The 25,229-nt window shown below is 40.8% G+C and overlaps 1 protein-coding gene across 1 annotated transcript in view; it reads left to right on the top strand.

The window, feature by feature from the left end:
• Nucleotides 1–24,375, top strand: part of UGCG (UDP-glucose ceramide glucosyltransferase) — a 41,723-nt gene extending 17,348 nt beyond the window's left edge. The window contains exons 2-9 of the mRNA XM_065861425.2: nt 2,633–2,774; nt 15,992–16,094; nt 16,988–17,089; nt 17,469–17,581; nt 19,428–19,606; nt 19,993–20,079; nt 20,498–20,687; nt 21,711–24,375. Coding sequence (XP_065717497.1) covers nt 2,633–2,774; nt 15,992–16,094; nt 16,988–17,089; nt 17,469–17,581; nt 19,428–19,606; nt 19,993–20,079; nt 20,498–20,687; nt 21,711–21,881 — 1,087 coding nt within the window. The 3' untranslated portion in view covers nt 21,882–24,375. The remainder of the gene's footprint in view (nt 1–2,632; nt 2,775–15,991; nt 16,095–16,987; nt 17,090–17,468; nt 17,582–19,427; nt 19,607–19,992; nt 20,080–20,497; nt 20,688–21,710) is intronic.
• Nucleotides 24,376–25,229: the final 854 nt, after the last annotated feature.

The raw sequence follows: 25,229 nt of genomic DNA, 5'->3' as shown, positions 1-25,229 counted from the left end.
CCACAGTTCACACCACGTGTCTGAGGGTGTTGTCCAGTCTCTTCTTGAACAGTCAGGCCCGGGGCCGTGAAACCTCCTTGGGGAGCCTGTTCCAGTGTCCAGCACCCTCTGGGTGAAGAACCTTTTCCTAATGTCCAACCTGAACCTCCCCTGGCACATCTTCCTGCTGTTCCCTCAGGTTCTGTCACTGGTCACTAAACAGAAGAGTTCTATGCCTGCTCCTCCTCCTCTCCTTGTGAGGAAGCTGTAGACTGCAATGATGTCTCCTCTCAGTCTCCTCCAGGCTGAACAAACCAAGTGACTTTAGCCGTTCCTCATATGGCTTCCTCTCCAAACCCTTCACCATCTTCGTAGCCTCCTCTGGACACTCTGCTCCAGGTGAGGCCGCACCAGTGCAGAACAGAGCGGGACAATCCCCTCCTTGCCCGGCTGGCGATGCTGCGCTGGATGCACCAGGACACAGGTCCCTCTTGGCTGCCAGGGGCATTGTTGACTCATGTTCAACTTGCTTTTACCCAGAACCCCTAGATCCTTCTCCATGGGGCTGTTCTCCAGCCCCTCGTTTCCCAGTCTATATATACATCTTAGGGTTGCTGTGTCTCAGATGCATAAAATCTGGTATGATTCTAGAATGGTTGGTCTGCTGCTTGGGTGATGGTAGATTTTTCAGTTGCAATTTTTAATTCTTCAGAATATGCGACTTCACCAGTCGTCCTCAGTGTAAATTAAGAATGTTAAGCATGAAAATGTTTACTGTTTATTTGCCTTTTACTCTGTAGAGTCTAACAAAACATTGCAATTATGGGTGTAGAAATTGCTTTACCTTAGTGTCACAATACCACAGTACCTTCAGGATGGCTGGCTGCCACTTCTGTGCAGTGTTATGAATAGAACATGAGCTGGAGTCTTATTTTTTAGGACAGCATATTAGAGACAGTCAAACCATACTCTCAGTGTATGGTGTTTCATAGCTGAGTAGATCCTTCATCCCCCATTTATGTTTTCCAGGGTTTCCTTCTTGCACCATGTGTAGGCTTTTCTTTATGTAATTCAGTCATCTGCATACTCTGATGTGTCAACATGATTTGTAATACAATGCCTTGCAATATTCTGCAGTGTTATCACTTGGTGCTTACTTTTTATCACAGTCCTGCCTCAAGTCTGTCTTCATCCTTTTTTCCACTAACTCTACCACTTATTTCTTCTTCATCAAGGCTTTTGCCTTTGTACAAAGCTGTGTGCATCACTGCAGTCTGTTTTTAAATAGATTTTTTTTTTTCCCTTGCATTATCTACCTTTTGTCCCTCCTTGTCCAAGTTGCATCCTTGAGACTCTCACTTCAGGTTGGCACTAAAGCTTTTGTTTGCTGTTATGTTTGTGAAAATTGGTAAGGCAGTCTCTCTCTGTGGTAGCTATCTGACTATTGCTTCTCTTACTTTGGTCTAACTGTCCCTTGGCTGTTAATTGCTCAGCAAGACTATTTCAGTTTACCTCTGCAGTGCCCAAGTTTGTACTCAATAACAATACAAGGATATAATCTGCTTTTCCTTGATGTCTTTGTGGTGAGCCCAGTGTTCATTCTCTGTAACAGCATTATGCCCCTGGTATCCAGCTGCAAACTTGCCTGAAAGGAGCATGCTGGACGTGGGGCTGATGGGGTAACACATGTGAGGATGTCACTATCCCGTTTCAGGAAAAAATAGCTCTATGGAACTACTGGAATCTCTTCTCCTAGTGGAACTCCTTCATAGTTCAGTAACTTCACTTGGTCAAGCAGATTATTCAGGAGAATGTGTCTTAAGAACTTAACTACTCTTTTACCATTTAACCAGGATGAAGTACTCCATAAAGCAACCTTATTCCCATTTTTGTTTGTTTTGAGGCAGCATCTTGTGAATTTTGAAGTGTGAAAGTTTTAAATTTACTTCATGCAGTAGTATAGGATTAAACATTCATGCTATTGAATTGTGACATAATCATCAATTTACTTCATTTATTCATTACTGAAATACCAATGACTGTTTGAAATTGTGTTGTCAGTTTATCTATATTTCTGACCCAGCCTGATGTCCAGTTTCTGGGATTTTTATACTGTAGTTGATTGACCTGTATCTTTTTCTTGGAGGTGTTTGTTAACAAATTGATTAGTAAAATCAGCTGTTTCCCCTGTGCTTTCAGCTTGCTCTAAGTTTTACATAACTTAAACAGGTCAGGTGGGTTTTCCTGCATTAATTTTTTTGCCTCGTTTACAGTAAATTGGTTTATCTAGTCATTTTGTTAAAATGCTATGAGTCTTAACACTATGGAGGAAGGCAGAAAAACAATCTTGTCTTTGTAGTTTGAAAAAAGGCATACTCTTATTCTTCAAATGATTGGTGCAAAATACATCAATCTGAAATGTCTAAGTTGAATTTAACCTACATATGATGCTAAAGGTTTACTAGACGTTGTCTCTGACACATCAGCTGTCAGATATAAACGTAACTGTTTCTTCAACCAAAACTAGTGTGTTGTTTTGTTTTTTTTTCTCAGTAATTTTAACTCCCAAACTTGCTTATTTCTGACTGTGTTTTGAATTGAGTTCTCTCACATATTTTATTTATGTGGTTGTATATGTTATTTCTCCCTACAGACGGCTCCACCTCAATAAGAAAGTCACAGACAAGCAGCCATATAGCAAGCTTCCTGGTGTTTCACTTCTAAAGCCATTAAAAGGTGTGGATCCTAACCTGATCAACAACTTAGAAACCTTCTTTGAACTGGATTATCCCAAAGTATGTATGCTATTTAATGTCTGTCTTTCCTTCTCATGCCCTCCAAAAGTCATATCAGGAGCTTGAGCTAGAACTATGCAACTTGATTATGTCTTGGATTGTTCTTCCTTCGACAGCATTTTACATGTTGCAAATGAAACTTAGTCCTTTTTAAAAAGCTGTCTTATAAAGGCATGAGCAAGGCTTAGAGGCAAAATATAATCTACACTTCACTAAGATTTGTTTAATTATTATTCCCATATTGTGGTGTTTATAGCTATATGAAACCCTTCGGTGTATGAAAGATCACTTGAGAGGCCAGATACCTTCCCTAATTAGCTACTACTAGAGAACCGTTGACTGGTAGCCTGAGACTTTCTGCTGCTTCTTACTGTTGGATTATCTCATGAAGAATTGCTCAGTGATGAGGTGGTGTACTTCACCAGTTGTGGTAGGTAGGATAGTCTCCAAGACACTTGTTGGTGTTGGGAAACAAATAGTTAATAAAAACTTGCATTTGCTCTTGAACACTGTTTGACTTTGTAATACAAGTGATAAGTAATGTAAGTAATAAGTGTGTTAGATGCTGTCCTTGCTCTAAGGAGCTTACAGCTTAAAGGAGAAGCCTGCAAATGCTTGCTACATCATTTACTACTTGGTATATGCTCCTGTGGATAGGAAAAGGACATTTTTCTACTGCATACCGCCTGAATTCTGAAACTTTTAATTTACCTTTAGTAAAAATTTTCTTAATTCTTCTTGAAACTGCTGCTGACAGTGCCACTTTGGTTGTAAGAGGTCAAAGGTATGTGTAAGCTCTACAGTGAGTTTCCTTTGTGTATTCTGACCAAAGACTTTAAACTTACTCCTAAGTAGGCAGGGTAAAACAAACAAAACCCCCAGCATTTGGAACTTATTGAAAGTTGGATAGTTTTTCTGTGATGAAGCTTGGGACCTTTTGAAAAGCTTCTGCCATGAACATTTGAATCCTTTTAACTCAATGAAAGTGCAGTAAGGATTGTGTGGCCAAGATAATTTTAAAGCATACTTGAGGCATGCTGTGTATGCCAATATTGCAAACAGTGCAAAGAAGCTGCAACAATATCTTATGCTGTTTTATTACTATAGTGAGCATCAACGTTATGCAGCTGGAATATTTGACTGCAAATACAATTTGAGAATGCAGAAGAAGTTAATTCTGGGTCTTGCATTGAGAGATAGTTTTGACTCTTACTTATGAGAACTTATACATATGGGTGACAATCAAGAGATTGCTACTCAACACAAATCTGAACTTCAGAAAATAATAGTGACAATAATATTTTTCTCAAGGAGAGTAAGAATGGAGTTATTAATGCTTTGGTTTGCTGGGGCACAAATTATACAGTGCAAGCAAGATCCTCAAGCTGTTTGAAAACACTTCTGTACAATAACTACAAAAATACCTAATTGATTGTCATTATACAACAAAAATTAGAACAACAGTGTTACCTCGTATTCAAAGTTCAGCTGCCCGAGGAAAAATTATTGAGAAGGAATAATCTTAAACTTGTTCCAGCGAGGCTGAGTTCAACCTGCAGCGATACTGATTCTCTGATACTCTTCTGCAATACCTCATGTGTGAAATAATCTGATCTTGCATGGAATGCAGTTATACAGCTTCTAAACTGCAGGACTTACACATAATACTTTTATCACAGTATCACAGTATCACAGTATGTTTGGGATTGGAAGGGACCTCAAAAGATCATCTAGTCCAATCCCCCTGCTGGAGCAGGAACGCCTAGGTGAGGTCGCACAGGAATGTGTCCAGGCGGGCTTTGAATGTCTCCAGGGAAGGAGACTCCACAACCTCCCTGGGCAGCCTGTTCCAGTGCTCTGTCACCCTCACTGAGAAGAAGTTCTTTCTCAAATTTAAGTGGAACCTCTTGTGTTCCAGCTTGATCCCATTGCCCCTTGTCCTATCATTGTTTGCCACTGAGAAGAGCCTGACTCCATCCTCGTGGCACTCACCCTTTATATATTTATAAACATTAATAAGGTCACCCCTCAGTCTCCTCCAAACTAAAGAGCCCCAGCTCCCTCAGCCTTTCTTCATAAGGGAGATGCTCCACTCCCTTAATCATCTTTGTTGCCCTACGCTGGACCCTCTCCAGCAGTTCCCTGTCCTTCTTGAACTGAGGGGCCCAGAACTGGACACAATATTCCAGATGGGGTCTCACCAGGGCGGAGTAGAGGGGAAGGAGGACCTCTCTCGATCTACTGACCACCCCCCTTGTAATACACCCAAGGATGCCATTGGCCTTCCTGGTCACAAGGGCACAGTGCTGGGTCATGGTCATCCTGTTGTCCACCAGGACCCCCAGGTCCCTTTCCCCTACACTGCTCTCTAATAGGTCATGCCCCAACCTGTACTGGAACTTGGGATTGTTCCTGCCCAGATGCAGGACTCTACACTTTCCCTTGTTAAATTCCATCAGGTTATCCCCCGCCCAACTCTCCAGCCTGTCCAGGTCCCGCTGGATGGCAGCACAGCCTTCTGGCGTGTCAGCCACTCCTCCCAGCTTAGTGTCATCAGCAAACTTGCCGATAGTACACTCAATTCCCTCGTCTAAATCATTAATGAATATATTGAATAATATTGGCCCCAGTACTGACCCCTGAGGCACTCCACTAGATACTGGCCTCCAACTGGACTCCGCACCATTGACCACCACTCTCTGGCTTCTCTCTTTAAGCCAGTTTGCAACCCACCTCACTACTCTATTGTCTAGACCACACCTCGTCAATTTAGCTGTGAGGATGCTGTGAGGGACTGTGTCAAAGGCTTTATTGAAGTCAAGGTAGACCACATCCACCGCTCTGCCATCATCCATCCACCTTGTTACATTCTCATAAAAGGCTATGAGGTTGGTCAAGCATGACTCACCCTTGGTAAAGCCATGCTGACTGCCCCTAATGACCCTCTTATCCCTGATGTGCCTTGAGATGGCACCAAGGATAAGCTGTTCCATTACTTTCCCAGGGACAGAGGTGAGGCTGACCGGTCTATAATTACCCGGGTCCTCCTTCTTGCCCTTTTTGAAGAGTGGAGTGACATTTGCTTTCCTCCAATCCTCGGGCACCTCTCCCGTTTCCCAAGACTTGGCAAAAATGATGGATAGCGGTCTAGCAATGACTTCAGCCAGCTCCCTCAGCACCCGCGGATGCATCCCATCTGGACCCATGGATTTATGGACGTCCAGACTATTTAATTGTTCCCTAACCCAGTCCTCATCGACTAAAGCAAACTCCTCCATTAACCTGGCTTCATCCGGGGTCTCAGGGGTACAGGGTTCCCCAGGACAGCCTCCAGCGGAGTAGACAGAGACAAAGGCGGCATTCAGCAATTCTGCCTTCTCTGTGTCTTCTGCCACCAGGGCACCCACCTCATTCATCAGTGGGCCTACATTGCCTCTGGTATTAGTTTTATCTGCTATGTATTTGAAAAAGTTCTTCTTGCTGTCCTTGACCCCTCTCGCCAGCTGTAATTCTAAGGAGGCCTTGGCTACCCTAGCTGCCTTCCTGCATCCTCTAACAGCAGCCTTATATTCCTCCCAAGTGGCCAGTCCCTGCTTCCATGACCTGTAAACTCGCCTCTTTTGCTTGAGCATACCCAACAGATCCTTATTCAACCACGCAGGCCTTCTGGCTCCCTTCCTCGACTTCCTACGTGTGGGGATGCTCTGATCCTGAGCATGGAAGAAGCAATCTCTGAATGCAATCCAGCTCTCTTGGGCCCCTTTTCCTTCAAGCAGTCTTGCCCATGGGATTTCCCTCAGCAATTGCTTGAAAAGGCCGAAATTAGCCCTGCCAAAGTCCAGGGTTGCAATTCTACTTGCTATTCTGTTCCTGCCACACGAGATGCTGAACTCCACCATCTCGTGGTCACTGCAACCCAGGCAGCCCTCGACCTTCACTGCTTCGACCAGACCCTCTTTGTTAGTGAGGATGAGATCCAGCAGTGTACCTCTCCTGGTGGGCTCCTCCACCATCTGCATGAGGAAGTTATCATCAATGCACTGGAGGAACCTCCTGGACTGTGGGTGGCTGGCTAAATGGTCCTTCCAGCAAACATCAGGGAAGTTAAAATCACCCACAACAACCAGGGCCTGTGACTGTGAGGCCACTCTCAGCTGCGCATAGAAGGCCTCATCAACTTCCTCAGTCTGATCTGGTGGCCTGTAGTAGACACCTACAACAGTATCAGCCCTGCCAGCCTGTCCCTTGATCCTGACCCATACGCTCTCAACTTGTTCCTCATCCGCTCCTGGGCAGAATTTAGTACATTGCAGTTGCTCTCTCACATAGAGAGCAACTCCACCACCACGCCTGGCTGGCCTGTCTTTCCTGAAAAGGGCGTAGCCATCCATGACCACATTCCACTTTTTGCATACTGTGCATATCGGTCATTTGGCAGAAACCTTTCTATTCATGCTATGTCCAAATGAACCTGATTGTAATGTTTATATAGATAAGTGTCTGTCAAGGGTTAAGATTGCGGGGTGACAATCAAACCCTGGCAGATGTGTTGTTAACCTCCTCTCCCCCCAACTTCCCCCTTTTGCCCCTCCCTCTCCCCCCTTCCCACTCAGGACAGGCGATTGGGAGGGAAAGGAGGACAGAGAGAAGAGAGTTGGAAAAGTTAAAGATGTTTTACTAATGCTGCTAATAAGAATAGAGAAAATAATACAAAATATACAAAACCAATCTTGTAAGTCTCAGCAACTGCAGAGGCAGCACCCAACGTCCTGGATTAGACTCTGTAGCCAACCGGAGCTGGATTCAGTCTCTCACCAGGCCTCAGTTCGCAGGGACGACCAGCAAGGTCCTTTCCTAATGTCAGCCATGAGGAAAAAGGGCAAAGGGACGAGATCCTCGTGATCTCCCACTTTTATATGAAGTATTCACGTGAATGGAATGTTATACACCGTTGGTCAGTCTCTCGGTCATCAGTTTTCTCGTTGCCCCTCTCGCGAGATGTCCATCCGTGCTTATCAATAAGTTTGTATTCCATTGCTAGGTTTAACCAAAACATGTGTTGGGTTCTCCAGGAAAATGCAGCCAACATGAAGGCCCCAGCTGACAGGCAAATTCACTAAAAGAGAAACTTGTTTTTAACACAACCAGGACATTCCATCCCTTATAATATGACATTCACTGAATACTTAAACCTTATCAATACAATCTATCGATACAATCTAATTAATCACTACTATATATATATATACACATATGTACATATATACACAGGAGTAATTAATCAGTGGACCATCCTTTGAAGAGTTCATTAAGTTCATTTTGTCACAACAGTCTCCCAGGGCAGGAAAAATGGTCCAAGTGCATCTCATGACCAGTGTTTGTGGGTTAAGGACACCAACTTCGAAGAAGGTGTCGGGCGCCACTCGAAGAAGCTAGCTCTAGCTTCATCACCATTGTCTTGATCTGAAAGACACTTATTAAACATTGTTAGTGCGGCAATTCACATCATACAGTTCAGCATTGCATATTTTCACCTAAAATCAAATCCCCTTGAGGTACACACCGAACTTCTCCATCCTTAAGCATCACCCACCAGGTGCTGCCAGGTCCCTGGGCAAAAACAATCCCACAAATAGGTTTGCCTTTGCCTGAGGCAGGAGTAACCCAGACTGCCTTTCCTAAGATATTTTTCATGTGTACTACAGGGACTTTATCTCCTTCTACAGTCCGTAGAATTTCTGATTGGGCAGGCCCGGCTCGATTGGTTGATCCCCTAGTGTTGACCAACCAAGTGGCTTTTGCCAAATGTGAATCCCAGTTTTTAAAGGTTCCACCACCAAGTGCCTTTAGTGTAGTTTTTAACAAACCATTGTACCTTTTCAATTTTCCCAGAGGCTGGTGCATGATATGGAATATGATATACCCACTCAATACCATGTTCTTTGGCCCAATTGTCTATAATACTGTTTTTGAAATGAGTACCATTGTCTGATTCAATTCTTTCTGGCGTACCGTGCCGCCAAAGGACTTGCTTCTCAAGGCCCAAGATAGTATTTCGGGCTGTAGCATGAAGTACGGCATATGTTTCCAGCCATCCAGTGGTTGCTTCCACCATTGTAAGTACATAACGCTTACCTTGACGTGTTTGTGGAAGTGTAATATAATCGATCTGCCAAGCTTCTCCATACTTATACTTTAACCATCGCCCCCCATACCATACAGGTTTTAACCGTTTTGCTTGTTTGATTTCGGCGCAAGTTTCGCATTCATGAATAACCTGTGAAATAGTGTCCATAGTTAAATCCACCCCTCGATCACGAGCCCATTTGTATGTTGCATCTCTACCTTGATGCCCTGAAGCATCATGGGCCCACCGAGCTAGGAAAAGTTCACCTTTATGTTGCCAGTCCAAGTCCACCTCAGCTATTTTAATCTTAGCAGCTTGATCTGCTTGTTGGTTGTTCAGATGTTCCTCGGTGGCTCGACTTTTAGGCACATGAGCATCTACATGACGAACTTTCACAGGCAGGCTCTCTAGCCGAGCAGCAATGTCTTGCCACAGTGTGGCAGCCCAAATGGGTTTACCTCTGCGCTGCCAGTTGCTTTTCTTCCATTGCTGTAGCCACCCCCACAAGGCATTTGCTACCATCCATGAGTCAGTATAGAGGTAAAGTATTGGCCACTTCTCTCGTTCAGCAATGTCCAAGGCCAGCTGGATGGCTTTCACTTCTGCAAACTGACTGGATTCACCTTGTCCTTCAGTGGCTTCTGTAACTTGTCGTGTGGGACTCCACGCAGCAGCTTTCCACCTTCGATGTTTTCCTACAAGACGACAGGATCCATCTGTGAACAGTGCATACTGCTTATCAGTCTCTGAAAGCGTATTATATGGTGGTGCTTCTTCAGCACGTTTTACTTCCTCCTCATCTGGAGACATCCCAAAATCTTTGCTTTCTGGCCAGTCTGTAATCACTTCTAATATCCCTGGACGGTTGGGACTTCCAACTTGAGCTCGTTGTGTGATCAGTGCAATCCATTTACTCCGTGTAACTTCGGTTGCATGATGTGGAGAGGGAACCGTCCCTTTGAACACCCAGCTCAGCACTGGCAGTTGAGGTGCCAGGAGGAGCTGTGCTTCAGTGCCGATCACTTCTGAAGCAGCTCGAACTCCTTCATATGCTGCTAGTATCTCCTTTTCAGTTGGAGTATAGTTGGCCTCAGATCCTTTGTATCCTCGACTCCAAAAACCTAAGGGTCGACCTCGGGTTTCTCCTGGTGCTTTCTGCCAGAGGCTCCAGGTAAGTCCATTATCTCCGGCTGTGGTGTAGAGCACATTTTTAACATCTAGTCCAGTTCGGACTGGTCCAAGGGCCACCGCATGAGTTATCTCACGCTTAATTTGTTCAAAGGCTTGTCGTTGTTCAGGGCCCCACTCAAATTGGTTCTTCTTACGAGTCACTCAATAGAGAGGGCTCACAATGTGGCTGTAGTCGGGAATATGCATTCTCCAAAAACCTACAACGCCCAAGAAAGTCTGTGTCTCCTTTTTATTAGTAGGTGGAGACATTGCTGCAATTTTGTTGATCACCTCCATTGGGATCTGACGACGGCCATCTTGCCATTTTACTCCTAAAAACTGAATCTCTCGTGCAGGTCCCTTGACCTTGCTTTGTTTTATGGCAAAACCAGCATCCACAAGAATATGAATTATTCTCTCACCTTTCTCGCAGACTTCTTTCGCTGTGTCGCCCCATACGATGATGTCATCAATATATTGCAAGTGTTCTGGAGCTTCACCTTGCTCCAGCGTGGTCTGGATCAGTCCATGGCAGATGGTAGGACTGTGTTTCCACCCCTGGGGCAAGCAATTCCATGTATACTGGATGCCCCTCCAGGTGAAAGCAAACTGCGGCCTGCCCTCTGCTGCTACAGGAATAGAGAAAAATGCATTAGCAATGTCAATTGTAGCATACCACTTGGCTGCCTTTGACTCCAGTTCGAATTGCAGTTCTAGCATGTCAGGCACAGCAGCACTCAGTGGTGGTGTAACTTCATTCAGGCCACGATAGTCTACAGTTAGTCTCCACTCGTCACCAGACTTACGCACTGGCCAGATTGGGCTGTTAAAAGGTGAGCGAGTCTTACTGATCACACCCTGGCTTTCCAATTGACGGATCAGCTTCTGGATAGGAATCAAAGAGTCTCGATTGGTGCGATATTGCCGGCGATGCACTGTCGTGGTAGCAGTTGGCACCTGCTGATCGTCAACCCTCAGCAGTCCTACAACAGAAGGGTCATCTGAAAGACCAGGCAAATCAGACAGCTGTTCAATTTTCTCAGTGTCCACAGCTGCTATACCAAATGCCCACCTATACCCTTTTGGGTCCTTAAAATACCCTCTCCTGAGGTAGTCTATACCAAGGATGCACGGAGCATCTGGACCAGTCACAATGGGATGCTTTTGCCAGTTTTTTCCAGTTAGGCTCATTTCAGCCTCTACAACAGTCAGTTCGTGGGATCCCCCAGTCACTCCAACAATATTGATGGATTGTGTTCCTTTATAATTAGAAGGAATTATTGTGCACTGAGCACCAGTGTCCACTAAAGCTTTGTACTCCTGGGGTTGTGTTGTACCAGGCCATAGTATTTGTACAGTCCAATAAACTCTGTTATCCCTTTCCTCCACCTGGTTGGAGGCAGGGCACCTCTAATTCCTGTTTTGCACAGTCTCTGGGTGTGAATTAGAGGTTCCTTCAAGAGCATCAGAATCTCTTCTGCTCCTTTTGTAAACTGGAGCAGCCACCTTCCTAGGAGTTTTTCCTTTTATCTCACGTACTCGTTCTTGAAGTTCTGAGGTAGGCCTTCCATGCCACTTACTCATGTTTTCTCCCTGCTCATGTAGGAAGAACCACAGTGAACCTCTTTTTGTGGGCTGTCTCTGCCCTCTCTCTCGAGATTGGAAACGCCTTCTCCTAACAGCTGAAACATAGGTTTGTGCAGGTCGTGAACGGTACGAGTCTTCTCTGAGCTCTTTGATTTCTTGCAACAGCTTTTCAAACCGGTCATCAGATTTTTCGCACAGTTTCTCCACAGCGGAGACACAAGCCCGTAGAGAACCAGCAAGGCTGTCCTCAAAGTACCGGAGCTGCTCAATCACTTCATTAATTTCTTGTACACCTCTAGCTGACCAGACCATTCCTGCCAATGACTTAGCATATGCAGGTGGTGCACTTTGTACAAATCTGCGCCACATAGATTTTGTACAATTGATTCTATCTGGGTCTGTCCCCTCTTGGCTGTTTGGTCCTAGATAGATGATCTCTCGCACAGCTAATTCTCTCAGGAACTGGATACCTCTCTCCATAGTATTCCATTTCCCTAACTTGGATATACAATCTTCCTTGTAGGGAAATCTGACTTCCATAGCTGCCAGGAGTCAGGTCCAGAGAGTAGTGGCATTAGACTCTCTTGAAATTGCCCTATCAATGGTGGAATCTTTTGACAGAGATTCCAGCTGCCTGGCTTCACCACCTTCTAATTCAATTGTTTCTGCCCCATTGTCCCAGCATCGCAGCAGCCAGGTTAAAATATTCTCGCCTTCACGACGACTAAAGTCTTTTCGCAGATCTCTCAGCTCACCTGGAGAAAAGGACCGAGTGGTGGTCACTTCATCTCCACCCTGTCCTGATGATGCCTCTTGGGTTGATGTTGGGCCTGTGCCATCACCTGCTGCACGGGTAGTCTTTCTAGTGACTTGCTTACAACCAGCAACTGATGCTGATATGGGTTCACCATCATTTGATTCATTTTCAGAGTCTGAGTGACTGTCACAGTGATTGCTGTGGTTACAGCAGCAACAGTGCCCAGTGTGTGAAGACGGGGGGCTGCCTTGTTAGCCTTTGAGGCTGGAGAAGTAACGTTATCTGCAGCGACCTTGGCAGAGGAGCTCTGCGGAGGAGCTGTAGCTTCAGCCTGTGAAGCCGCGGTTGGGGGGGCAGTGGCTGCAGCAGCAGCTTTGGCTGTTTTGCCTTTTCTCAAGCGGCTAGGAGTGCTTTTTGCTAAAGCTTCCGAAGACGCATTGCAAATCTCGGGACTAAGAAGAGACGCAAACCTCCTATTGAACCTCATTTCTCTTAACAGTAACACAAACTGACACACATTCAGCAAACCAGATAACACCATCACAGTTCTATCAAAGCTCCAAGGGTATTCAAAGTTCTCTAAAACATTTGCAAACTGTCCTAGCGAAAGCACAAAAGTATTGTTAGTCAGCCTTTCTAAAGATTCGCTTGACCAATTAGCAAATATAGAGCCATTCTGCTCTTTAATCTCTCCTGGAGGTTTTTCAAGGGAAAGCAGAAGCGAGTAGAAATTCATTAACGGCTGCAGTATAATGAAATAAACCAGTGCCATACCACACAGAATCATTATGACCGCTGTCCAGTTTCTTGTTGTTATATAATGAATACTTCGATTCAGAAAGAAACACCAACACAGATATGGGATCAGTGAGCACAATGTAGAAAATAACTGATACAACTTTTGCCATAACATCTTTAAATCAATGTAATTCACTTTGCCTTAATACCACTAAATAATATCCGAAGCAAACAGACGCACGAGTATCACAACTCTATGAGTTGGCACCGTGCCAAGAAAATTGAAAGGTATGTCAGAGCAGTAGAAAAGCCAAAAATCTTCAAATTTACCCCTTTCTCTTGCCCCACGTTGGGCACCAATTATCTGTCGAGGGTTAAGATTGCAGGGTGACAATCAAACCCTGGCAGATGTGTTGTTAACCTCCTCTCCCCCCAACTTCCCCCTTTTGCCCCTCCCTCTCCCCCCTTCCCACTCAGGACAGGCGATCGGGAGGGAAAGAAGGACAGAGAGAAGAGAGTTGGAAAAGTTAAAGATGTTTTACTAATGCTACTAATAAGAATAGAGAAAATAATACAAAATATACAAAACCAATCTTGTAAGTCTCAGCAACTGCAGAGCCAGCACCCAAAGTCCTGGATTAGACTCTGTAGCCAACCGGAGCTGGATTCAGTCTGTCACCAGGCCTCAGTTCGCAGGGACGACCAGCAAGGTCCTTTCCTAATGTCAGCCATGAGGAAAAAGGGCAAAGGGACGAGATCCTCGTGATCTCCCACTTTTATATGAAGTATTCACGTGAATGGCATGTTATACACCGTTGGTCAGTCTCTCGGTCATCAGTTTTCTCGTTGCCCCTCTCGCGAGATGTCCATCCGTGCTTATCAATAAGTTTGTATTCCATTGCTAGGTTTAACCAAAACATGTGTTGGGTTCTCCAGGAAAATGCAGCCAACATGAAGGCCCCAGCTGACAGGCAAATTCACTAAAAGAGAAACTTGTTTTTAACAAAACCAGGACAGTGTCTTTGTATTTATTCTCCTTCAGTCATATATTTTGTAGTTTTTTACTTTCTTACTGCATATGAAGGCCATATATTGTGAATTTTTCTGGTTTTGAATATTGGAGTCCCAAAGTTTTCTATTATTTCTGCTTGAATTTCTTGGAGAATATGGCTATAGAAGTGTCACAGCAACTGTGGTTTGAAGATTAGTTAATAAATTAGTAGCAAAATTAGTTGTTCTTTTACATATTTAGTTGGATGAGCAATAAATAACTGATTTCTTCAGTTGGTAATTTCTGTGGCGTTCATGCTCTCAGGATTGTTCTGTTGTGGTGGAAGGACTTGTCTGCATAATGAGACATGTCTTTTACCCTTCAAATTCCATTTTCCATTCTGGTAAAATGACAGAAAGCAAATACTGCTTGCTCTTTAGGCAAATTGGCTTTGAGTTTGCATTCTCAGAGGTATAGATGTATTTGTCTGATAGTTTGTAGTGCTGGATCAAGTCTTACTGACTCCCATTTAGTGGTAATGATTTTAAGTTTCCACAGTATTCTGAATGCAGCTAGAGTAATTGTTATTTTTTGTGTCTGACAGTATCGTTTTTTTCTTGAAAGAATCTATTAACTTAATGTCTTGTATGAAATACTTCTAACTGAATGGGAACATCAGGGATTGTCATCACTGAGCCCATAGGCAGCTTTTGAAGTTCAGATCACTTTCAGTAAACTACTTAAGCAAAAAGTAAAGTTCAGCGAGATGACAAAATAGTGTAAGGGAGAATAAGAACTGTTTTGGTCACTAGTTGGGTCTCTTATTTACAGGTGCTATATCAAATGAAATCCAATAAAATTGTTTTTATTGACACTGAATTTTTAAATCTTGGACTATAAAAATGGCTTCTATTTATCTGGATGAGAAATCAGCTTTTTCTGAATTTTATGGGTTGGACTGGATTTCTAACTTGTAATAGTTCAGTAATTTTAACTGGGAGAGAGGAAGGTTATATCAAGCAAGGAGTATTCAAGGAATTTGCTGGTAATGCAGAAACAGAAATACCTCCATCAAAGTTTGCAAAACTCTCTCAAAATTCTGAGGAATTTCTAAAATGCTGTTCCCTCATCTACTGTCTGCAGCTAATGTGTAACAAGCAAGTAGTTTGATTGCTGAAACAACTACAGTTTTCCCTACCTCTTCTTGAGTTTTTTTAACCATTATTCTATTAATGGGGAAAATACATATGCATTACACATACATATACCAGTTCCTGAAAGTAATTTTGTTATACAATTCAGTGTGCATGTACTGGTCTCTGTGGGTTGTCTTCCAACTCTGTTCTGCATATGCATTTACAAAGTAAAGGAAGGAAGATGTAGTTCCAGAATGTGCAGTCAAGGGTTTCATAACATCATTCCTTTAACATCTTGTGTGCTGTAATTTCATTGAATATAGGATTAGAGTTAAGATTCATATGTGAACAAAAATGAAAGCTTAAAGAAAAAATTTACCATGCATAACAGGATGTTTTGATTCATGCGTAATTGAAACTCTTCTAATAATAGGAAAACTAATGTTCCTCAATACAAAAGATTCCTGAGATACAGGCTTGATTATTTTTTCTCAAATACTTGGTTCTGCATTAAAAATAGTCTTATTTAGCTGCAAAACCAACTCCTTTTGTTTTTATTTTAAATTCTATAATTATATATAAAATTGTATGTAAATTTATATATTCAGTACTGCTTTTTTTTTGTTTGGTACACTTTATTCCCTAGATCATGTTGACACTAAGTGTGTATCTGTAAATAAATTTGTGTGTGTATACATTTGTTTTCACTAGTATGAAGTACTACTCTGCGTACAAGATCATGATGATCCAGCTATTGATGTGTGCAAAAAGCTCCTAGGCAAATACCCAAATGTTGATGCTAGACTATTCATAGGTAAGCAGCGCAACGGAAAGGCGGGACTCTTACTTGTAATAAGTTTTTAGGCCTTCAACACTATATACAGTATTCTAAAATAAATAGTTGTCATCTTCAGCCCATGTTGACTCTGTACCTTAATCATCAGTTTGGTGTAAAGAAGTGACTTTATAGTCACAATCTGTGATGTCACTCCAAAATAACTCTTGGAAGAATGATTTATGCAGCCTCTGCAACTTTTTCTTTCTAAATCTGAAACTGCAGTTTAGATCCTGTCTTTGCACTGAACTAAATGTGCAGAAATAGACTTGAGTTGTGACTGTATTTGACCTCGAGGTGCTGCAACAATCCCTTTTCATCACCTTAGGCTGTAGGGGTCTTTCTTCACTTTGTTTGAATTAGAGGAGGGAAGGGATATTGAAACTAGATGGTAGAATGTAATTTTTTTTCTGACATGAAACACACTGCACCATGTCTGTCAGTTGGAAGCGAAAGAGTGTGTCTCACTTTATTCTGCTCCTTTTATTTTTTTCTGCTGAAATTACTGTAGAGTATAATGGTCATAATCAGTAGTCTTAAAAAATAAAAGGTAGAGAATATTTACCTTACAGAATGTGGTAAACTTTGTAGTTCTGCTGCCTTTTTAATTACATTAATATTTTTATTCTGCCATTTTGAAGAAGCATTTGAATTTTTTTTCCCTTTATAATTCTCTGCGTAATTGTAGTAAGATCTTAACATTTCAATTTTTCCCATAAAAGCGGACTAAGTATTCCTTCACTTCTGTATTCAAGTATTGATGGGTAGATATCTACTGTTCTTTAGTCAGTGTATCTAAATATTTTTGGTATTGAGTCTGAATTCTAAAAAATCCTCATACATTATTTGAGTGTGATGTTTGTGTTTTTTAGGTGGCAAGAAAGTTGGCATCAACCCCAAGATTAACAACTTAATGCCTGGCTATGAAGTTGCCAAATACGAACTCATATGGATTTGTGATAGCGGAATTAGAGGTAGGTGTGTGTTGTAATGTGCGGTTATCTTGCTGTTGTTCCCTATAAGCAAGAAGTTGTTAGAGATTTTTTTTTTTACCCAAAATACAAGGACAACTAAAAGTTAAAAATCTGGAAAAATTATTTTCCTGGTATAAAAATGTGTACTCTCTGAAGGTAAAAATCCCATTAAATATACTGTCAGGCTGTTTCGTTGTATTTGTTGTCATAATAATGGTGTTAATCACTATTATTTTTCTGAAACTTTGATCCAAAAATACTCTGCATCAAAGTATATGTGCTCTTGATATTGCTAATCTAATGAGAATGTGTGTCTATAGAGTAGTGTGCTAATGTCAGAATTGCTCAATGGACTGTCTTTTTTTCATTTGTCACTTAGTGACGCCGGACACACTGACAGATATGGCCAACCAAATGACTGAAAAAGTAGGCTTGGTCCATGGGCTTCCGTATGTGGCAGACAGACAGGGTTTTGCTGCTACCCTCGAACAGGTGAGTGACATGTTACTGGTTTCGTTTGGTTGATTTTTTTTTTTTTTTTTTTTTTTGCAAGACCTTGCTGACTTAAAGTTGTACAGGGGGTCCCGCACCTTTTGCGTGAAGAAATGTTTATTTTCAGCTGCACTTACACTTCAAACCATCTAGGATAACTTGATCCAAAATTCTACTGTGGTGCTCTGAACATTGATTCCGTATTTAAGTTTGCAGTACAAATAATAAAGATTACAGATGAAAATTATGGATTTTATTTAAAAATTTATTAAAACTGAAAAACTCTTTCTAGTGCATAGTCGGGAAGGGCCACTGATTTTTATTTTGATGTATGAAAAGGAACACAGAAATGGCCATGAGAAGTCAGAGCCAAGTCCATCTCACACAGTATCTTATTTCCAGCAGGGGTTATAAGCGGAGTCTTTGAAGAGAGTAGAACACAAGCAAGTTTTATATGCTGTTTTCCTGTAATGCTGCCTCAACTTTCTGCAGTTTTAAGCTGAGAGACTTCCTGAGCAGGAAGTAGACTTGTATATTTACTAATCCTCAATATATTAGTATTTTAGTAAGAACAAATTTCTTACATGAACTTTTCCGTTCCTTCTTTAAGTCCATATAGATTTGAACATCTGTAACCGCCTGTACCAGGAAGTTCCATAGATCTGCTGTGTGTTACAGGAACCACTGCCTTGTTCACTCTGACCTTTGTTCTTCTGTAGTGCGGTTTCATGTCTCCTAATATTTGTTTTGGAAGAGAAGGTGAAGAGTTGATTTCTATCCACCTACCACTCATTCTAACCTATTCTTCCCTCTGTTCTTTCTCAGTAAGGTCTCATTGGTAGAATGAAGAGGTTGAGTTTTCTCGTTTGTTCCTTGTATCTCAAGACATGTAATTTAATCAGCCATCTTTTATTCTAAGCTGACATGTATAAGGTATTTTGGCCCCGAGGCTAGCTAATGTTTGTCAAAGGCAGAAATGTGAGATGAAAGTGCAGTGAAATTCATTAGTCGTTCATTGTATAGAGAGGGTAGCTCAAGTGATTTTTTTGTTTGTTTTTGTTTTGTAACACAAAGTCTGTATTTCCTCTTACAGAAGAGAAGCAAGCAGCTATAGCACAAAGCTATAATACTGCTACATGCTAAAGCAGCAATAGCTTTTTGCTTCCAAATCAAGTATACTGCAAGATGGGCATACCTTTTCTTGCATGAGTTACTATATTGGTAATACCAGTGTGAAGGTCATGTGTAGGAAGAATAATAGTGACAATCACTAGCATTTCATCCTGTTGTCCCTTTATAGGACCCTCCTGGTTTTAAGTTATTGAATTTTGTAAAAAGACTTGCTCGCAGTCTGAATATTTTCTTAACTATCTCTGTTAGCAAGTACATTAAGTAAACAAAATTCCCCTGCTTCTGTACAACTATGTAGTAAGTTTCCAAGAACGTGCATGCAGTAATGCAGTTACCTTTAAAAGAGGAAGGGGTGACAGTATCCCTGTCAGCTGTCACCAAATAATGTATTAATCCTAGTGATTAGTAAGTTACTTAATGGATTTTAATGTATGTATTCCCTGAGAACAACCTCAATAATGTGGTAGTTTAATGTGTAGATTTAAAACTTGTTTATAGGTTTGTAAAGACATGGCCTATATCGTACTAGATTTGTCAGATTTTGTGGTAGACTACATTTCTTAGGTTGGTGGTAAAGATCTTTTCAGATACACCATTATAAGTGGCCATGTCTAGCATTCTTTTCCCTCCAAATATTCTTGGAGGAAAACTCATCAGTGAGTAGTTCTTGCATAAATACATATGGAGTATTAAATGCCTTATCTTCTTTTGGCAGGTTTATTTTGGAACTTCACATCCAAGGTCATATATTTCAGCCAACTTAACTGGCTTTAAGTGTGTAACAGGAATGTCATGCTTGATGAGGAAGGATGTCTTGGACCAAGCTGGAGGACTGATAGCTTTTGCACAATATATTGCTGAAGATTACTTTATGGCCAAAGCTATAGCTGACCGGTAAGTTGACTCTGAAGCAAGCTTACTGCTTTAAGTGTAGTTTAAGTTTATTTTTTTTAATCACACGATACATACTAGAAGCGTTCATGTCAGCTTCGCATGTGTATAGCAAACATGCCTATGATATGTGCTTTGTCTTATCAATATAGTCTATTAGAAATAAAAAGCCAGATCATTGATTTGTTTAGAAAAAGGTTTCTGAGAACTTGAACTTCGTTTAAGTATTATATACAGCTGCTTTTTTTTTTTTTGTTTATACCTGTTGTAATAATATGGCATATATGCCAGAGAACCTTTTGAAGCCTAACAAAATCTTTGGGTGTTCTAACTAGTTTTTTGCATCTCTTATTTGCGCATTTTTTTATAATAATAAATTCATGTTCCAGGGGCTGGAAATTTGCGATGGCCACACAAGTTGCAATGCAAAACTCTGGTTCATATTCGATTTCTCAGTTTCAGTCCAGAATGATCAGGTAAAATTTTATTCTTCTCCCACCTACCCTTGTCACCTGCCTCTGATGCAGATAACCTGATAATGAGGGAATACTTTTCCCAAGCTAATTTATCTAATGTCCAGAATGCTGAAGTTCCAATGCACAGCTTGAGGCATGATTCTCATTAGTGTTGGAAGGGGGGTACTGACTTTCCACAGAAGCATGACTGATAAGTATTAAAAAAAGAAGTTTAAAAAACTCCTTAATATCTTTTAAACACTATGTGCAGTATCCTTGAAAGGGAATATTTTGCAATATTTTATTCAGAGGTCTGAATTAAATGAGACTTGAACTAACATTGTCAGAAAAGACCATGGTGGCTCATCATTTGATGAGGTGGGGGAGGAGGGCAAAAAGAATAATGCCTAGTCAGAACTGATTTGTTTGTCTTTTCTAGGTGGGCCAAACTGCGAATTAATATGTTGCCTGCCACCATAATTTGTGAGCCAATCTCAGAGTGCTTTGTTGCCAGTCTAGTTATTGGATGGGCAGCTCATCATGTGTTTAGATGGGATATAATGGTATTTTTCATGTGTCACTGCTTGGCATGGTTTATATTTGACTACATTCAACTAAAAGGTGTTCAGGTATGTAGCTTCAATTTCTTTGGAGGTTATTGAAGTTAATAGTGCCACCTACTTCAGTAAAAAGTGAAGCCTAATTATAACAAAAATATTTTCTTGACATCAAGGAAATAACTGCTCAGATACCATTACTTCTCAGTCTTCCAGCTTCAATTAAAGTAGCACGAAAAGGAGTAAGTGTGCTTTGTTCTAAGTTTGTTTCTGTCACAAGTCGGAACAGCATTTCTTTTTCTAATGTTGTAGGAACTATTCAGACAACATTCTGCTGTGACCATATTCCATCCAAACCTGATCTATAATTACTTGTATACTCAATCAAATAGTTCTCATCATACTGAAAAGTATTCTTTTGGTAGTTTTAACACATACTAAAGAAAAAAAGTCAGCCTTGTGTTGATTCTATAGGACTGCAGAAGGTCATTTCAGCTGTCACCTTTCTGATTACTCCTCTCACCATGTACAGTGTGTAAAAGTGCTTTGTGGCTACTTTTCCTCTTTTGAAACCTCTTTGATTTCCTGCTTTGCCTATAGCTGGATGTTCTCAAAGGAGCAGAAAATTAGAGAGGATATAAGTGTGTAAGTGTGTGTGTGTTTTTGTGTGTGTGTTTTTTGTTGGTCCCAATTCTGCTATGCAATAGCCCAAAGGCTTATTTATTTGAATTTCACTCCTCTGGGAATATGCAGGAGTGTTCTGTCAAGATGCTGTTTTTCTGGGGGTCTGTGGCAAAAACCCAGTGTCTGCTTGAACAAAGAAAAAAGTGAAATTGTGATACTTTCCCTTGCCTTTTACTCTACATACAAGTCTCTTTTCAAATCTGCATCATTCTGCCTAGCTCCTCATGTTTAATATGGGTAATCCTGTCTTGACCAGGAAAATGTCACTGGCTTATAAAAAATATGCTGTTGATATGTAAATCTGTATAATAAGCTTTAGCATAGATTTATCTGTAATACAAATGTTTTAATTTACTTTAAAATTGCTTTTGAATAATCGGTGTTTTAAATACTTGTTTTTTGTATTCCTAGGGTGGTGCTCTGTGTTTTTCAAAACTTGATTATGCAGTAGCTTGGTTCATCAGAGAATCCATGACAATTTATATTTTCCTATCTGCTTTGTGGGACCCCACTATTAGCTGGAGGACAGGACGCTACAGATTACGTTGTGGAGGCACTGCAGAAGAAATCCTTGACGTATAGCCCCAGCTTTGTAACTGTGAATGTCAAAAAGAGAAGGGGGAGAAGAAAAGTACTATAAATTGTTTATATAAATACTTAAAAGAAGATCTACCTTCAGTAGTTTTATTACTTGTATGTTTTGGTATCTGTTCTTTAATTTATTTTTGCATGGCACTTGCATCTGTGAAAATACATCTGTAGTCTTGGCCAAATGGTACCTTGCTCTTATATACAAATAGAAATGGAGAGAATTGGTCCTGACATCTACAGGGTGTTTAAAAAAGATTGGACCCAATTTCAAATATATTGATTACAAATTGAGTCCATGTTTTTGAAACACCATGTACTTTCTGTAGGAATACTCTGCAGTAAACTCTTCAAAAAAACAAAAAAGTATCCTCCTGGATATGAACAGCTTCTTACTCCATGGTATGCTAGCCTAGCAAATCCGGGGTTCATATAGCTATTTTGTGTCTGGATTGTGCAAGGCTGTACCTGGTAAAATCACAGAAGTACAGCTGATCTCTGTTTCATCCCACTAAATTGAGCTAATCACAGGACCTTGGGAAAGAAGCTCTTAAATGCTTTATGCCTACCTCTTGTAGTTGCTGCAGAAGGAAATGAATGGGAAGGTGAAAATGCTTTGCAAAAACAAACTAAAGTAAAGCTGAAGTCTTGCGGTTATCTAATGTATATATGAAATACTGTAGTCATTGCAATGAACCAAAATTGGACTGAGTTTGATAGAATGAGTTGGAAGGAATTACTGGTCAGGCATGTGTTGTGGGCATCTTTTGGCCAACTCTGATCTGGTTCTGTCTTGAACCTTGTTAAGCACTGTGCTGTAACTAGCCAAGCTGGTCCCCTTCAATATTTCCATCCTTTTTTAAGGGGTGTTTGTTTTCCCCTGTGAGTGAATGCTTTGATGGGGGGAGGGGGGATGTGTTTGTGTGGGGACATAGTAGGGGGTAGAAGGGAGCAGAAACACATTTTGGGAACATTTCACACATGAGCTATTTTCTTACACAATGTCTTAAGAATGTAATTTCATGGTGCAGGTATTTAATATCTTTTTAAAGTAAACATACATACCTATACTAGTCATAATTAGGTATTCAATTGCAGTAGATATTGTGATTATATTAAAGGGCCAGGTGAGTTTGCTGTTACTATTAAAACTGTAATCTTAATTTAAATGTCAAAATAAGTCTACTCTTGGCTTTTGCCTCTACCATTAGTTGAGCCTTGAAATTGGACTTTTGTATTCCACTGGTGTGACTAAAAGGACTAGATTATAATGCATGCCGTGTTTTTCCCCTCTCTGCTCCCTGTAGCTTGGTTGCCAACCTCATTGTGAGACTTCCTAATTTGTGGTGAACTGGACTTGTTTTCTTTGAACAGTTTTTAGTTAAAAAAACACAGCAAAGCTCGAGAGGGATGTTGCATAAGGCTTTTGTTTTCATAATTGTATTTATGCTGCTTTACTTCATATGGAATAGCATATTGTCACTAGGAATGTGAGCTGCTAGTTACAAGGCTAATGCCAACAAAGCAGCTTTAAAAGTTGGATGATAACGTGTAGCACATTAGCAATAATGACATGTATTTACGAAAAACGGACATTTTTACCTTACTGAGCCAATCCCTTACATGTCATATGCTACACGGGTGTAACGTATATGTATGTGTCATAAAACATACTCTGGGCCAAAATGGTTCATCCATGTTTATCTCTTTGCCTTATGATACCATGGAACAGTTTTAATGGGCATTTATGTATGAACAAAGGCTTTTGCTGCATGCTTCATTCTTTTCATGTGAATCAGGAAGAAGCACTTTTCCTGAGGAAGGTTGCACACTGAAAACTAGTCTAGTTGTGACCCACAAAAACATTCTGGTTTTGATACTGAATTTTGCTGATGTTTTATCTTTGTTTGTTTCATGAAGTTTGCTATTCATTGCACTGCTAAAGTGAAGCTTAGCTTGCAACTTAGCTGTATGCTGATTTCTATGCAGGCAATGGAACAGAACCAAAAAAAAAAAAAAGGAAAAAAAACTGAACAGACTCCATTTGAAAAAAAATAGATGGGGATAATTGTTTAAGAGGTGCTTTTGTATTAGTAGAACCATCTTTGGTCACGAAAAATAAAGCTTCACTTAAGCAAATAGTTTCATTTGGGTGTTGTTCAGTTGATGATGAAATGGAAACCAACACTGTCAAATGTTGTAGAAGATGCTGCAACAGAACTTCTAAAAGTTAAAAGTGGCTAATGTAAAGTTGTGTTGATCTACAGATGTGTAGAATATACCATGTTTATTTAAAATCATTGTCTTGTTTTTTCTTGTATTTAGAAATAAATTTAGAATACAATCTGTTTGGAATACAGGGGTTTTTTGCCCTTTGTTCAGTGCTTTAACATGACAGCTTTAAGTATTTATAGAGTGTTAATAGATTTTATTTCTAGTTAATCTTCACAGCAATAAATGGATGTGGCTTTTTTTGAGTTTTTTTAAACCTGGGCTGTCTGGCTTGAATTTTATATTTTGCTGTAGTTAACTCACATGTGCCTAAATCTGATTTTGAGTTATCCTTATTATCTAGAATAGCTTCAGTGTATAAAAACATTACAACAGAACAGATGGTTCCCTGTGTATTGTACCTGGTCAGCCTAATTTTGGATTTTAGAGATGGATGGATATCTTTGCGACAAAACATGTTGAAGTTGAGGAGTAGTGTTGATACTTTGCTTTTAGGTGCTCCATGAAGAAAGCACTCTCTGCTTGCTCTATCATCTGACTTGTCTTTTTCTTATATCTTTCCTAACACTTATTAATATTTTCATGCAGAACTTAATAAGAGACTCTGTGTATGATAGTTGTTGGAATCTGGGAGACATATCAGAGACAAACACCACTGGAATCGCTTGAAAACTAGTTATAGACATTTATAGAAACTTAAATATTCCTGAGTGTGTTTTGTGCTCAGTACATTTGTAGCCACACAGCACAACACTAAAGTCACCTTTCCTGAGTCCTTTTATTATTTTCCTGCCTGATAGTAAATGATGTTTTGATTTTATTCTGTGCTTTCAAATGAAATCTTTCCCACTTGAATTCCTTTTGTTGCCACACTTCTGTCTCCTGGTACTGACAGACAATTACCTGCATTTCCTCTGTCCTGTCAGCTGGAAAACTTTCTTCTCAGCCTCCTACTTCCACTTCTGAAATCTGTTCCATTCATCTTAAAGGCTTCTTTCAATCCTCACACCTGATCTCTGATTATCGAATTCTGGGGTAGGTTTGAGCTTCAGTTGGTCTTGGGTTGAACTGGTCCCCCAACAACTATGACACTAATTCTGGCTATTGAGA

This window comes from Patagioenas fasciata, chromosome Z (assembly GCF_037038585.1).
Source record: "Patagioenas fasciata isolate bPatFas1 chromosome Z, bPatFas1.hap1, whole genome shotgun sequence".
Classification (NCBI taxonomy): domain Eukaryota; kingdom Metazoa; phylum Chordata; class Aves; order Columbiformes; family Columbidae; genus Patagioenas; species Patagioenas fasciata.
This window is presented reverse-complemented; position numbering and strand designations above follow the sequence as displayed.